The following is a 16,633-nucleotide window of genomic DNA, read 5'->3' on the forward strand; positions in this document are numbered from 1 at the left end:
CCAACCTTTCCTGCCCACCAGCTTTTTCTCCCCCTAGCCCCCAACAACATTTGCAACTAAAGACATCATAGCCATGTAACTGGCGAACTGGGCTACTTCAACTCCTCTGAAAAGAAATCACTCAAAATCAAGCCCTGGCTTACACTTGGCAGTTATCAGCAATGGCACACCAGCGAGTGAGGGAAACACTGTGCGGGAGAATTTCTGACAATGACCCTTGGGCAAAACACAGTCTGTCTGGATTATGGCTATTGATAAACTACTCATTGGTACTGCACAAGAGGAACTTTAGAGAGAGGGGTATTCTAGCCATCCAATCTAATAAGTGACGCTGGTGAACACGCAAATGCTTCTTACGTTTACAAATTCCAGCCAAAATTCTCCTGTTGGCCCCCTGTCTACCATGCTGTTTGCAAATAAAATTACGAAGACTGTAAGAACTCAGGAGAATCGATTTGAATTTAGAAATTATTTTGGTCAGGCTCGATTTAGTTTCTATGGAAATCCCAGCATTGGGTCCAAAAGATTTACTCCTGTGACATGAGTTCACAAAGGTGGCTTCCATCAATTAGAGTTTACCAGCACTTAAACTTTGTAATAGTCCATGTAAGGTTCTTTGTCCTGCTACTGTATTGTATAGCATTGTGCACTGGTCAAAAGGCTGGCATTTCAAGTCAGAGTTTTAAACAAAGGTACTTTTAAGCAAGTTTTCTGACAGGCAGTTTAGAGGTGTGGAATCTCCTGTCTGCCATGATAAAACTGATGATACCTTGTCTTTAATTTAAAAATCCAATACTGCAGATGCTGGAAATCTAAAACTAGCAGGATGCTATGGAAAGTAAGCAGGTCTGGCAGCATCTGTGGGGAGATATAGAGTTAACATTCCAAGTGTCCGTTCTGAAGAAGAGTCATGTCAGACTCAATATGCTAATTGTGTTTCACTCCACAGATGATGCCAGCCTTGCTGAGTTCCTCCAGTGTTCTTTGTGTATTTTAACTCTCCAGCCAAAGTGAGGTACCAGGGTTTGCTTACTAGAGTGTGTTGCCAGTTATTTGGAGGCTTAAGTGCAAGCTGAGGACATTTTCAGACATTATTGAGTAGGAGTATATGGCTTCACTGACTCAGATACTGGTCCTGTCATTGAAATATCTTTCAGACTGCTGTTGAATTTTGCAAGAATTTTTGTGAAGCGTTTGATGAATAACCCTTCGCTATTAATGTGTGGATGAGTTGGGAAGTTCAGTGGAGTTTTGAGACGTTGTTGTGCAAAGTCTCTGCTTCAACTTGGCCATACTCAGTGTTGCAATTTAATTTTGCGAGCATTAAATTATTCCTGAGAAGATGATTTTAGTTCGATCAATCGCTGTTTCTTCAGGAGGAGGTGCCTAATAGAACTTGCGTTAATACATGACTTTGTATTTAATTTTCACAATTGAATTAGGAAAACAAAAATGTTTTCTCATTTTTAAATACAGAGGAACCTCGATTATCCAAATTTCAGATTATCCAAATGAGATCGCAAGGTCACGATGCTTGGCTAAACTGTGTTATCCAGCATTCGATTATCCGAATAAAATCCTCCTCGCCCATGTCATTTGGATAATCAAGGTTCCTCTGTATATGCATACAGGTGTATAAGTATAACTACTGCACTTTTTTCAAGAACTGTGGTCTTGAATTTTTTTAAACACTGGAGACAGGACTTGGTAACTTTTGTTTACTTAGCACTTCAAAACAATTAGCATGTATGTGCTTGTTACTTTGGAGACAACGCGATGGTTTGTCATAGTTCATGCAAATGTTTGGTCCTAGATAAACCACCAGTTTGTTTAGTACATATTACTGCTTAATGTTTAGTCAAAGCAGTCTCAAGTTGTATAATTTTCCAGTTGGGTTTTAAGGCAATATCTCCCTGATTCTTCTTCTTTTCTTTCCTCCTAGGCCATTTACCCATGTCACAGTGAACCTGCTTTGAGTAAGAATGAAGTGATTGCAGCTGCAGAGGCAATTATGAAGAGAAGCGAATTTCTTTGTTGTCAAAATGAATATCTGCAGGTTTACAGAATTTTCGTTCTCTTTACATCTAAGCATAATGTATATTTAGATGCAGGCAAATATTTTTCTTGTTTTCTTTCACGTCTGTGTATTGATTATCCTATCCCATTTCTAAAGGCTCTAACTGGGACTGATTGTGAGAAATACATTGAGGTAAAGGCTACAGTTGTGTGATTGGTCATTTCTTACAGAATCTTGTTTGTTATAAACATTTCCCTAATGCCTGGCTGATTTTGCTGCTAACTCTCAGTATATCTGAACTGTTTTTAAAATCAGTCACAAAACGTCATTTACAGCCCATAAGTTTTGCACCCCTGCATCAGGTAACTTTAATATACTGTACCTTGTGTATTAATAACTCATGAAGCAAATAATTGTTGTAGATCAAAACCTCAAGTCAGAATTCCCCACCAGATCACCCTGGAAGATCAGATTTTTATTTGTTGGAAATTTTTAGAGGATTGTTACTCTTTGTCCAGCACGACTGTGGTGTTTTACATTTAGCAACAATAGTGCAACGATAATATAGACATCTCTACTGACCTTCCTATGCCTCCTAATTAAGAGCACAATTTTATCAAATTTTGAGAAGTATTGCACTATTAATTGAGATTTGAAGGCAACTGGGTTTAAGTAAACCAAATTTATTTCATCCTTGTGGGTAACAGAAAATAGCTGTGATCTCATTGATTCCAGCTTAATTTAAATCTCAAACCTGTAGCTAATTAAATTATCTTAGTCTGCTTATACCTCTCTCCAGGGATGGTTACAAACTGGCATGTTCAGATGACGCCAATGGCCAGTATTGACTGTTATACAACTCAGTTCAATTGAAATCAAGAAGATGGATTGCGGCCTGTTTACATTTCGGCTTTATTAGATTTCACCCCCTTTATTAGTTCATCCATGTCATCAATATGGTTATTTTTAAGCAGCCTATTTGGACATGTTATGACAGGCCTCTGAAGCAGGAGAGATTTGAACATCACTTACGCCAGAAGACCCTTTTTCTTTAAACTTGTTTTATTCAACTTGCTCCCAGAGCAGTATGACCTGAAACCAGACTTTCTGGCCCAGATGGAAGGACATTTCTGCTGTGGCACACAGATATTATGGTTAAGGCACCACGAGGAGCACTGTTTGGAATATCCTGTCCATCAAAGTGTAGTTATTTTCATTAACGTGTTTGGAAATATTATGACACACTTTGGGGTAGGTAGACTTGAGCACAGGCAATCTATTAGAATGTAGATCAAGCTATTCAGATCTATTGTAGAGGAGGCCGGACCTAAACCTGGGCCTTCTGACTCAAAGGCAGGTGTGCTACCATTTTACCACAACAGCCCTACCTTTCAGAGTGTATACTTTGTATTTGCACTCTGTCTCCTACTTCTGACCGATTATAATTAGTGGTACAGGATATCTTTGCAAATGAGTTCTGCAACTCTACTTTTGGGGCAAAGAGCATTCGTTGCATTTTCTTCCCTTTGTGATAACAAATGAGATTAGATCATTTCAGGATTGATTTTAAAATGTTACTGCTCTGTATGGCTCTCTGTAACATTGCATAGTGTCTTTACCTGCTTACTAGTACCTTCAAATCTTAATGTTCAGCATTATCCATGAGGAATGAATATAACTGGGAATCTTCTGTTTGATTGCAAGTGAAGAATGCACTAATATTTTGGATGTATTTGATTAAGCATGGTGTGTGCTTTAAAGAATTTCTGCTTTTAGTGCAGGCTTCTCCGGATAATCTGTTTTGTGCATTTCACAGCTTCTATAGTTATCCCTGTATTTCCCATGAACTGAAACATCACAGCAATTCAGGACATTTACTTAGGATAAATTACAATGCCTAGTTTTGACCTAGCTGCTCCATAACCTCTGAAATTCTTTGATAAACTGAAATATAACAACTCTGACTGATAGACTGTAGAGTGGGTCCACAAACCAATTGAGAAATCAAGAAATAAAATTGGAACGAGAAAGAGCACAAACAACAGATTTCACTAGATTTAATTACCAATTCCAAGTCTGTCCCAAAACCAGTTTTAAATGTCTGTCATTCACTGTTTCCAAAATGAATGCACCGGTGACTATGATTTACTTGGGATAGATGAGATAACCTGTACAGTGTTATTTAAATTCATATCTCCTTCAAACAAATTGACTTCCAGTTCACAAGACCAGACTTTTTAGTCTAATATTCCACTGACCATCTTGGAATCAAATAGAGTTTTGATGCGAGCATTCCAGGAATCTCTCAATCTTCTAAATTTGAGAAATATATTTTGATCAAGAAATTAATTTTACTATTTAGACTGTCTCCATGGTTAAGAATTGGATTTCATACAAAATGTTCTGAATGATGAATCTGCTCGTTCTTTAGGCAATCAAAAATTTTATCAAGGATTTTTCCGAGAAGATCAAGAAAACTAGAGACAAATATGGGATTAATGACAATGGAACTACTGAGGTATTAAATTTAATATTACATTCTTCACATTATGTGTATAACTTATTTTTAATACACAGCTAAGAGGGAGATGTGATTCATCTCGTTGATGCATTATTCCATTGCGTTAAAACTCACAAATTATGTAAAATATATACACTTCACACTCCAACAATACCTTTCATCAGTATGTATGGTTATAGTATTTAACTAGTTCATAATTAGTAATTGATCTTTAATTATCTCTCTAGCCCCGTGTTTTATACCAGTTGAACCGAATAACTCCTACACAAGTAGACAAATTTCTAGAAACCTGTAGAGACAAGTACATGAGGTGAGATTTAAATATGTAAGATTGAGGATCTGTTTTGTGTGCACATATTCATTAAATTGGATTGGATTTATTTTGGATCAAATAATCCCTGGTTACAATTGCAGCTATGAGGTTTAGCAGCTGAAGTGGCTGTTTAGTTTGAAGAACCTATTTATTGATTTGAATCACTTTATTGAAGATGAACTAATTTTTGATGTTTAAAAATTGTTGGAAAAACTCAGCAGGTCTGACAGTATCTGTAGGGAGAAAGCAGAGTTAACATTTTGAGTCCAATGACCAGTTCTGATGAAGAGTCACCAGCCTTGAAACATTAGCTCTACTTTCTTCCCATGAATGCTGCCAGACTTGCTGAGTTTCTCCACCATTTCTGTCTAGATTTCAGATCTCCATCATCTGTATTTCTTCGTTTTATGTTTGATTTTTGGTGTATTTTGGTTGCATAATCTTCACAGTCCTACTTGCACGGAAGGTCTTTAATTTTGTTACTTTGACGATTTGAAACAGTATTCTAACTTGGAGGTGAGAGTGCTAACCCTGAGTCAAGGTCAACACATTAAATTGCTTAAACAGTTAATTTAATGCTGATTCAAATTTAGCTGTAAACTTGGCTGTTTTTCAGAAATAGGAGAAAATAAAAACTGCAGATGCTGGAGATCAGAGTTGAAAAGTATGGTGCTGGAAAAGCACAGCAGGACAGACAGCATCTGAGGAGCAGGAGAATTGACGTTTCAGGCATAAGCCCTTCATCAAAGACTTTAGCCCGAAACATCGATTTTTCCTGCTCCTCGGTTACTGCCTGACCTGATGTGCTTTTCCAGCACCACACCTTTTGACACTGTGTTGTTCAGAAGTGTGCACTCCTTGGGATTGGCAGAGATCTGTATCATGCCACAAGCACTGAAGATGTTAGGCACCCTATTTATCTTTTGTTTAACAACTGATAACTAAAATTCTGTTGTATGTGTTAAACTTAAGGGTTTCAGTTACATGACAATACTAGTTTTCCTAGTTGGAATAGAGAAGTGGAGGAGTAATTTGACAGAGGTGTTCCAAGATTTGAAGAATTGTGATGAAAAGAGAAAAAAAAATGAAATGACAGAAACCACTTCAATGACAAAAGTTTGAGTAATCACTGGGCACAGGTTTAAGGTGATTCCCCAGAAAAAAAGACAAACTGCAGAAATGTATTTCTACACAGTAAGTAGTTTTAAATGAACTGCGTGGAAAAGTGATGGTAAAGGGGAGGAGACAGTATAGCGGTAATGTCACTGCACTCGTATTCTGCAAGCCCAGGTGAATGCTAGGGTTAAAATCTCACAGCAGCTGGTTCAATTAATAAATATAAGAGGTTATAAAATTAGTCTCAGTAATGGTGACCGAGAAATAATCAATCCTTGTTGTAGTAACCCTTCTGGTTTACTTATGTCCTCTTGGGGGGTGCTGCAGAGAGGATGGTGTCTGTTGTCCTTGTCGAGCCTACATGTCATTTCAGACTTCATGAAAAAGGTTAAGGTATTTTGTAGTTGGGAATAAAAAATAATAGGATTAGCTCTTTACAAAGATATCTAATAATTTATTAAAAATCATTGTTGGATATGTTGTGATCTCTTCCTTGTTCATCCTAATTTCTTACATATTTGTCCACTTTAAAAGAGCTCAGATGGAGCCAGGTTCTGCTGTTGGTGCTTTGTGTGCACAAAGTATAGGAGAACCAGGCACACAGATGACCTTGAAGACTTTCCATTTTGCTGGTGTAGCTTCAATGAACATTACTCTGGGTGTACCCAGAATAAAAGAAATTATTAATGCATCAAAATCTATAAGGTAAACCCAAACATGGCTTGTTTTTCTGCATGCTTTTAGTTTATTAAATATTGCGTTGTAGTCTGAGTATTAAAGCAGCTTGTGTGCAGGATTTTAATTGCTGTTGCTATCCACTGATGCTCCATGAAGACAATTTGTTATCCATTTACAGTTTTTATTTAACATGCCTAAGTCACACCAAACATAATTTAGAAAGCTAATACTTGATTTTGTTTTGTCTGTTTTCTCTTGCATGGAAATTTTATTCCTATATGCCTCTTTCAGGTGTACAGAATAAGATTAAGGGTAAGGAAAAGTTTAGGGCAAAATGAGTCAGAATGTTGTGTCCATGGCTTGATGCATGGTGCACTTGATATGGCTCTCATTTCGTCAAAAAAACAATCTGTACAAGGTAGCAAGTCAAAGCCTATGGCATATCTACCACCTTAGTCAAGAGTGGTCACAAGTCCACAAAATGAGCCAGCAAGTTGAAGTGACTCTCAGTTCTTCAGATTCAATGCTGCAGTTTCCTAGAGGGCAGTCAGTTCTTCCACTGTTTTAAATTCTAGAACGCCTTCACAGATAAGTTTGTCCTCAACATTTTCTTCTGGACTGGCTGAGCTCAAAGCATGAATAGTAGTAAGCTGTTAATTTACTTTGCAGTACTCCAATTATTACAGCACATCTTGACCAAGATGATGATGCTGACTTCGCTCGACTGGTAAAAGGAAGAATTGAAAAGACTCTGCTCGGAGAAGTAGGTCAATGTTTCATCGATTGAGAACATTCTCTGTTCGTTTTAAACGCACTGTTGCCTGGTGCATGCAGCAGTTGCTTTGGAATCATACTTTTTTTTTCTGTAAAATTATAGAACTGACATCAAACACCAGGCTTTTTAGGTGATCTTTTGTGAAACTAGATATCCTTATGACCACATTAATGTACACCCAAGAGAGAATTATCTGGCTGCTGATCTGCTGTAGGCATGATCTACATGATCATTGCACCACTGATGAAAAGAAAATAACAGCATCCTTATTTAGACATTCAGTTAAGCTTTGTTAAAATGCAGGAGATTTGACCCCTCATGACATTGCTCTAAACATCAAAGAAAGTAGATGCCAAAATGATGACAAAAATCAATTTCATCGATCAAAGCCTGTCCTTGCAGTGCACTGTCAATTGCTGTCTTCATCACTAAAGCACCAGTGACTTTGTCTGGTTGGACTGTAATCAGGCTACCAGGGTAGGAGAACATCTCAATATGTCATCTGTCAGCTGCACAGATAAAAACCTCATCAAAAGTTGAACTAGTTGTATCTGTGATGTAACTGGGTCAGCTTTCACAAGCTTTGAATAATGGTTCCAAGTATTTGTTCAGTTTTTATTTCAAAGGTTGCCACTCCTTCAAAGTCCCTACTTCTGATATGAGTTCATTATAGTATTGGGTTGTTTCAAAGATTCTGGAATAACCCAGAACTGTTAATACCTTAGAAGTAAATTATCTAGGTGTTATCTATTTGCAATGCATTGCATTGTGTTTGGTAAACTCAGCACAGTATTACACAGTGGTCAGCTGTCATAATAAACTTAATTTAGTGCCACATTTAAAAGCTGTCCTGCAGTGATTGTTACATAGTGTACTCCAAACAAAGCAGAATATTCACAGTAACATGGCAACAGTCTGAGGGCAAGCCAGACTGGTCACAATCTTGGTGTCATATCTGGCCTTGAGATGAGCTGTAACCCTATACAAACCAACAAATGTCTTATTTCTGTAACATGGTGTAATCCCACTTCGGTCATCACTCATCTGTTGCTGAAAACTTCATACATGCCTTCATTGTCTTCAAACTATTCCACCAGATTGCTGGTTGTCCTACCATATTCTAATCTCCTCCAATTTGAGTGGCAGAGATTTAGGTGAATTCATATCCCCAAATCTGCACTATCACTCCTGTGTTTGCTTATGAACTTTTTGGTTCCTGATAAAGCAATACTCAATTTTAAAATTCGTCCTTTGCTTTTAAGTCCTACATTGCACTTGCTTCCCTATCCTCGGAATCCTCTCCAGCCCAATAATTTTCCAAGAAATCTGTTTTTGCTCAATTCTAGCCACATGAGCATACTTGACTCTCATAGTGCTTGACCTTTGGCAGCATGCCAAATCTTTGTGCTTTCTTCCTTTAAGAATCCACAAAACCTACTTCATTAAACCTAGCTTTTGACCATTTGCTCTAATATTGCTTTATATGGTTCAGTGTTCTGCTTTATCACGGTTCTGTGAAGCCCTTGGGAGCTTTCGTTATGCTAAATATAAGATACTTATGTTTTGAAACAGCAGGTTGCATGTAAATAGGAAAGCTGAGAGTAATGCACCAATGAAGACGGATATCTAAACTGGGAAGACTATTAAAAGTGAAAGTAGCTTCTGAATGGAACTTATTTAGTTCTTTTGAAGGTTTGCATTAACTTATGAAGAAGCAAAGAAATTTGTGCATTAACTGAAATAAACAACTAGTTGTAAACATTTTAATTAGCTGAAGATATTTAATTTACTAATTTTGCAGATTTCAGAATATATTGAAGAAGTTTTTCTGCCCGATGACTGCTTCATTCTTGTCAAGCTTTCCCTAGAAAGAATCCGACTTCTGAGACTAGAGGTAAAGAGGCTATGATCTGGTGTTGATCCGTCTTTCAGAAAACCTTCTCCTTCCTCTTGTTTCCTTGGAGCAATAACTAAGAAAGTAATTTTATTCCAATATCCTAACTTCAAGGTGAACGCGGAAACTGTGAAATACTCTATTTGCACATCAAAACTGCGAGTCAAACCAGGTGACGTTGCAGTTCATGGTGAAGCTGTGGTGTGTGTCACACCTCGAGAGAATAGCAAAAGTTCGATGTACTACGTTCTTCAGTATCTAAAAGAAGAACTGCCAAAGGTAAGGTGAATTGAAAGACAGAGCATCAGCTAGTGAAATAAAAATTACTGGAGAAAGTCAACAGGTCAGAAAGCGTCTGTTGAGAGAGAAACAAAATTAACTTTAAGTCTGGTATACTCTTCCAAACTCCCATTTTAAATCTCCCACATCTGAAGTTCTTTGCTGTTGTTTGTGTTAGTTAGTGATATGAATAAGATGAAATAGAGTTAGAAATGGACAGCAGGTTTCTGCAAAGGGAATAGTTGTTAACTTTATGGATGTACCTCCTTTATTGTCCTTATAAAATCAAATTTTGGGGGGAGAGTATGAATTTGTAAGTAGGCATGAAGTGTAACTCGCTGTAACATGAACTAAAATCATTAAGTAGAAGATGATGGAAGAAAATAGGCTCAGTGGTGTTGCACCAATTCCAGCTGTACCCAGCAAAGTCGGCACAGGGAGATGTAATGTTCCTCAACAATCGGTGAGACAGTGTTATTGAGAGCGGATACAAATGTGATGGGCTGACCAGTATCTTTCTAAACTGTCAAAATATTTGGTTCAAAGTATGGGAGAGACATTGCTATCATTTGACCACATTTGGTGGTGTTTAAACATGTTGGAATTCTTAGAGCAAAAGTATTTTTAGTGTTTGTACATTTGTAATTTATAGAGTCCAGCTAACAAAATTGAAATGCTTCAGATTGTTGTCCAAGGTATTCCAGAAGTCTCCAGAGCAGTTATTCATATTGATGAGCAAGGTGGAAAGGAGAAGTACAAACTACTGGTGGAAGGTGACAACTTGCGTGCAGTCATGGCAACTCATGGTGTCAAAGGAACACATACAACATCAAACAACACTTACGAGGTAATCTACTTCTCTCATTTTCCTTAAATACATTAATATTGTCTTTTAATCTTGCATATATGCACATAGAAATGGTAGTTATAACCTCTGCAAATCACACTGCAAATGTGTGTCCAAAACGTTTGAGAGATCTGTTTTCTGTCATGGACAGAGTGGTTCAATTAGTGTCTTCCTGATGACATGACATAATACACCTCCATTGTATTGGATACCATAAATGTATAGTTGACTCTTGTCATTCCATGTCACTATACTGGGACTCAAGTTTGTTTGATTATCTGGAAAAGGTTACTCATTGTGTTCCCATGAAGAGGCTTAGTAAGATACATGGAATTAATGATATCTGCAGATATCTGGAAATGAATATGTGCGCAAATAGTGAATCCTGCACACCTAGTATGCTGTCACAGCCATATTATAATGGAATAATTTATTCACTTTCAGTATGTGTGATGTCTGATGATATATGATAAAGGGCTTTAGTGCGTTCAGCAGATTCAGAAGAATACTTCATTATTACAGTTTACCATGTGCAACTGTGTTGTGCTATCTTTAGAACTTTATTAATATCTGTTTTTGAAATTAACTTTTCCAAGTTGTTCAAGCAGGGTTTCACAACCTTAGTTCATATTGTCACTAATGTTAGTGTGCCCTTGACAATATTAATATTATAATTTGATTGACTAATTAGGCCATAGGACACTTTGGAGAAATTTGTGAGGCAGATCAGTGCTGGATGGCATTCAGTTGTTTGAAATGTAAATGTTACTAAGCGCTTATGAACAATACAAAAATAGTGAATAATGCAACAAAAAGGACTGAGGAAATTATTCTAAAATTAGCATTTAACCTATCAATTTATTATCAAATAGCAGCTAAGAATGTTTTAGTTATGTTAGGTCAGTTCAAAATAAACGTAAATATATTTTTAAAAATATTTTTAAAAAGTAAGAAGAAAATAAAGCTACTTTGGCAAATTAAACCTTGAACACCATATTCATATACCCAACATAGAAGGATGATCCCTAGCACCATAGGTATGAGTTGTGAAGACATATTGGTGTAACCAGAACAGGATTTATCCTTGAAGCAATTTAGAAAGGGCCTTACTTGGTTAAAGTAAGTTCATCGAGAGTAATAATTAAGGGTGTGTTAGGATACAAAGGTCTCCGTTTCAAAGGTTGCATGGTGTCCCTACCCCTGAAGTGGAAGATGTGGGTATGAAAACAAGAATATATGGTTTGAAGCAATAACCGCAAATTTCACAACAAAGTTCAGGAAAAAAAAATCATGTAAAGAGATATATATTTGGAATGGTTCACATGGTAGAGTAGTAGAGATGAATTGCTTAGAATTCATGGGGGGTTTAAGGCCGTTATTTTCCTCACTTATGGTCCAATTTATAATGGTCAACTTGTTTTGCAGATTACAGGAGCAATGTACATATCCTGTCAAAAGCTCTGGCTGTGTTTTGTAAAAGATATTCATGTGTGGGTGTGTATGTAGGTTTGTTTTTCCACTGCATCTTGAATAAAATTATTAGTATCTTCCACAGCTATAAACATTCTTCAAAGCTAAAAAAGCCATAGATTTCATAACAATTGACACTAATAGGGAGAGGTCTGTGGCTGTATAACATTGGTGTACAGTACTAGTGGGGACAGGTCTGTTATTGTCTGACACTGGAACACAGTACTGCTGTGGTCAGGTCTGACTCTGTTTAATACTAGGCTACATTCCTGGTGGGGAGAGGTCTTTCACTGTATAATTACTGGGCTACAGTACTTGTGGGGACAGGTCAATCATTACTTTCCATTGTCTGCTATGAGAGCTTTAATTGTTGTTTGGTAGTGGACCATATATTGACCCTGTCTGGTTATTCTAGCTATCCAATTGCTTGAAATGTTTTGAAAAATATAAAGCTTGCCTATTTTAAAGCTTCTGTTTTGAAATTGTCCACAGGTAGAGAAGACATTGGGTATTGAAGGTGCTCGATCCACTATCATCCATGAGATCCAATATACAATGAAAAATCACGGGATGAGCATTGACAGAAGACATGTTATGCTTTTGTCAGACCTAATGACATACAAGGTTAGAATCTGAAACACTCAGAACAAGAAGTAATCTCTGAAGAGCACTTTGTTTCCACACTCAACTGCAGATCACATGTAGTGTTAGCAACAAAGGGAAATAAGTGTGCTGCCTATGGTTAGGAAGACATCAATGGGTTAGAGTTCATCTTCTGTCTGCCACAGATGTCTTGAGATGCACATTCAAACATCCCATTTTTGGGATGTGCCGGTTTTCTTAAAAGCAGTGCAAGATGACAAATCAATCTTCAGAAGAGAAATAACCCTTTCCTTGTCTTCTAAAATTCATTTTAAAGTAATTCCACTTTGTCTTCTTGTTTTTTATTTAATGCCTCTTCACCCCGAAATAAAAATGGTAACTCATTTTAAAAACCATTTGTAAAGGTATTTTGTCTCTGTGATGTTTAGTATTTGTTTCTGAGCATCGAACCAAAATTAAGTTGCAAACTATTTAACATTAGATTAAATACATGTTTCCTATGCTATCCGTAACTCTGCAGGGCGAAGTATTGGGAATAACCCGGTTTGGCTTGGCAAAAATGAAAGAAAGTGTCCTCATGTTGGCCTCATTTGAGAAAACTGCAGATCATCTCTTTGATGCTGCATACTTTGGACAGAAGGACTCAGTCTGTGGTAAGTTAGGCCTGTGGTTTTGGAACTTGATTTTATTGATTAGCATTGTGACTATGACTTCAATCACTACTGTTTCTCATTAGTCTTTCTCTGTGTCCCTAACAACCTCCTATTGACTGGCGTCTTCCTTTTGTCTTTAAAGGTGTGTCAGAGTGTATTATTATGGGAATCCCAATGAACATAGGGACAGGACTTTTCAAACTTCTTCACAAAGCTGACAAGGACCCAGACCCACCGAAGAGGCCACTGATGTTTGACAATAATGAATTTCATATCCCAATTGTTACGTAGCAGGATATGCATGGTCTTATTACGATTAGCTGATGGAATCCTGTTCAGTTTTGTTGGAGTCTATCCAGGAGGGAATTTCCTGCAGCTGTTGCTCTGTTGAGAGTACAGACCAAACACTTGGGTATTTCCAAAAAATGACCATCATGCAACACTGAAATGCTTCAGTATATGATGCAACCTGGTGAAAAGTTATATTTTATGAATAGCTGCTAAAAAGTATTTGTTTTCATGTCAAAGAAATTTATTTTAAATCATGACTGTGGCTTTCCCATAGGAGTGAGGGTTTAGTAATGGTATTTATAAGTTTAAATCTTCAGGTTGTCAAGGATTGAAAGTATCTCTTGATTGAACTGAAATTTCAAAAATGAATTAGTAACTATGTTTTATTTTATTTTTCTAGTGTTGGAATCTGGACAGATTATGATGATAACTTGTGTGGAAGTAATCCATCAAGTTTAAAATACTGAAGTAATTATACGTTGAAGATGTTCCAGCCATTCCGTATTGTTACTGGACTGGAACGATAGTGCATGCAACTTAACCTTTGCTTTGATTGAGTTTGGCCAGAGTTTAAAAGGTTATTTGGGAAGTGCTGGTCATGTAATTAGGTTTTGCTGTTCATGTGAACAAAGGCAATCTGTCCTAAAGAAAAAGGACTGATGGATATTTTGAATTGCTGTAATTTAAAAGTATCCTTTTGGAGTTGCAACATAATGGAGTTACCACTGCAGAAACAAAATAAACATTTGAGTGTCCAGATTATTAGGTTCTATTGGTGTGGACATTAATAAGTATGTTATCTATACTGTTTAGGAGGAGGCAGGGCCTTACTTAAGGCACAAGTTGTCTACAAGAAAGTCTCACCAGAAGGCATTTACTTTCAGTTCCTTTCTCTCTTTCCCCTTAGTTGCCAAACTTGAAACTTACAATAGCTAAAATTTGTATTAAAGTATCCATTTCAGTAAATGTTTCAATCAGATATTTCCGGAGTTGTAGACGTTATTTGCAGATTTTTCAGAGAGTGGAGGATATTAAAATTATCATATATATGTGTATTTCCCAACGAGAGAGTAGAGCTAATTTTATTGACATAAACTTATTTGTAGTGATGGGGAAAACAAGCTGGAAAAAATACATACATTTTACTACTGTAGCACGTATCTTTAAATTTCAAGATGCAGAATCCAATGTCTCGTTTCCTCCCGTGTATTTTATTCATTTTGAAGTCATAATTTTGCCAGTTTAATATTTTGCTTCCCTCCCTACATTGAAATTTCTTGCAAGAAGGCAGAATTAATTGAATTAAATTATGGAATCAAATCTTAATTCTGTGTAATTAATGCACCCACATTTTACAAAAAGTATTTGATTCTACTGAAGATTAGGTGCTCATTTGATCTAAGCTCTGCTGGCAAATTTGGAATGCTAACGACTGGTGGCATTGGGCTTTTTGTGTAAATTCCTGAAGTCTCTGTGGTGAACAGTTTGCAAAGTCACGTCAGATGACAGTTAAGAGTCAGTGATGGTGTGGGGGCACTGAGCAGCATGAAGAGCCGACCAGGCAACAATGACTATTTAGATTCTCCAAACCAGTGAATGAGTTGAATTTTTACAAAGTTAATCGTAAGCGCTAGCTTTTGGAGCGCTGCTCAACCACCTGATGAAGGAGTAGCGCTCCGAAAGCTAGTGCTTCCAAATCAACCTGTTGGACTATAACCTGGTGTTATTATTTTTTAACTTTGCCCTCCCCAGTCCAACACCGGCGTCTCCAAATCTTGAATATTTACAGAATCAATATTTTCATAGTCGTACAGCATGAAACAGACACTTTCAACAAATCCATGCTATGTTCCCAAATTAAACTCATCCCACCTGTCTACACTTGGCCCATATCTCTCCAAACCTTTTCTATTCGTAAACTTATTCAAATATCTTTTAAACATAGTAACGATACCTTCATCTACCACTTTCTCTGGCAGTTCATTCCACACACACAGACCACACTCTGTATAAAAAGTTGCCCCTCATGTCCTTTTAACAATCTGCCCACTAGCATTATAAAATATGTAAAATTTTCAAAATTCCCAAGAAAAAAAGTGCTAACTTTAAGATTCCCAGACTTTAAACTGAGCTTAATTTGGCTGACATAGAGTAGAACACTGGTTTGCTGGATTCATTGCCAAGATTTCTGAATTGCTTACACTTGTCCTGTTAAACATGCTGGATAAAATTTGGATCACTATTTCACACTATGTTAAAGACTTGAGTTATGCTTTTGATTTTTGAGGAGCTCTCAATTTGTCCCTCAAATGGCTTAACCAGGCATGAAGTGTGATTTTAAATGATGATTTTTGTTACTTATAGAAACACTAGCAAGAGAACAAAACCTGACACCTGCTAATACAGTCCTGTTAATAGGCTCTGTGAAATGCAAAATTTGTTCCCTCTATTTGTCTGAACAGACTAGTCACAGGGAGCAAAAGAGTAATAAACTTTCTGCTGGGAAGTGATCATTCTGCTTCATAAAGTGGTATTTTGCCAATAGAAGCAAGATTTGATTGAAGTGAGCCTTCACTAATCAGCACACTATCTTCTGACTAGGGAATGGATACATTTGGGAAACTTTATAATCAGTGATTTTCAGACTTATTGTTAGGGATCTTTATTATAGTGACACCTTTCCATTATTCATAGACTTCCTCCATGGAGATTGTATCAATCAAAAACTACCTCTTGTGGTTTCCCCTTCTCCAAACTAGCTGTCCATTAGCAATATCAATTATTTGCAGTGGACTGTTTTTTTTCCTCATTCACATCAATTTTATGCTCTCCAGAAGGTGCATGTCATCCAACGCTGAAGTGTTAGTCAAGACCTTGTGAAGAAAGCTAATGTATGCACCCAAGTGTACATGAGCTAGTCTGGTTAAGTTTGTGCAGACAAATTAATTTACAGAAGGCAAAACTAGATATATTTGTGGAATATGATATGGTCCTGGTTTGGAAACCCCACTATTGAGAGTTCAAGTAGAAACCATTCATTGATTATCATAAAAAACAAATACTAGAAAAATAACTGTCGACTAATAAATCTGATTCATTAGTGTCCTTTAGGGAAGTTATGTAGCCACCTAATTTGCACCTTTATTAATTCTTATTGAATCCAGATATGGGTTTGG

The 16,633-nt window shown here is 36.9% G+C and overlaps 1 protein-coding gene across 2 annotated transcripts in view; it reads left to right on the top strand.

Moving 5' to 3' along the window:
• Positions 1-14,406, top strand: part of polr3a (polymerase (RNA) III (DNA directed) polypeptide A) — a 50,480-nt gene extending 36,074 nt beyond the window's left edge. The window contains exons 21-32 of one of the 2 annotated variants that reach the window (XM_060854224.1): positions 1,943-2,056; positions 2,174-2,209; positions 4,449-4,535; positions 4,766-4,848; positions 6,502-6,672; positions 7,315-7,408; positions 9,222-9,314; positions 9,429-9,593; positions 10,276-10,440; positions 12,403-12,534; positions 13,034-13,166; positions 13,309-14,406. In XM_060854224.1, the coding sequence (XP_060710207.1) occupies positions 1,943-2,056; positions 2,174-2,209; positions 4,449-4,535; positions 4,766-4,848; positions 6,502-6,672; positions 7,315-7,408; positions 9,222-9,314; positions 9,429-9,593; positions 10,276-10,440; positions 12,403-12,534; positions 13,034-13,166; positions 13,309-13,457 (1,422 nt within the window). In that variant the 3' untranslated portion in view covers positions 13,458-14,406. The remainder of the gene's footprint in view (positions 1-1,942; positions 2,057-2,173; positions 2,210-4,448; positions 4,536-4,765; positions 4,849-6,501; positions 6,673-7,314; positions 7,409-9,221; positions 9,315-9,428; positions 9,594-10,275; positions 10,441-12,402; positions 12,535-13,033; positions 13,167-13,308) is intronic. The other variant, XM_060854225.1, reaches the window with a different exon arrangement.
• The last annotated feature ends 2,227 nt before the right edge of the window (positions 14,407-16,633 follow it).

The sequence above is a fragment of the Hemiscyllium ocellatum genome, chromosome 43, assembly GCF_020745735.1.
Source record: "Hemiscyllium ocellatum isolate sHemOce1 chromosome 43, sHemOce1.pat.X.cur, whole genome shotgun sequence".
Taxonomy (NCBI): Eukaryota; Metazoa; Chordata; class Chondrichthyes; order Orectolobiformes; family Hemiscylliidae; genus Hemiscyllium; species Hemiscyllium ocellatum.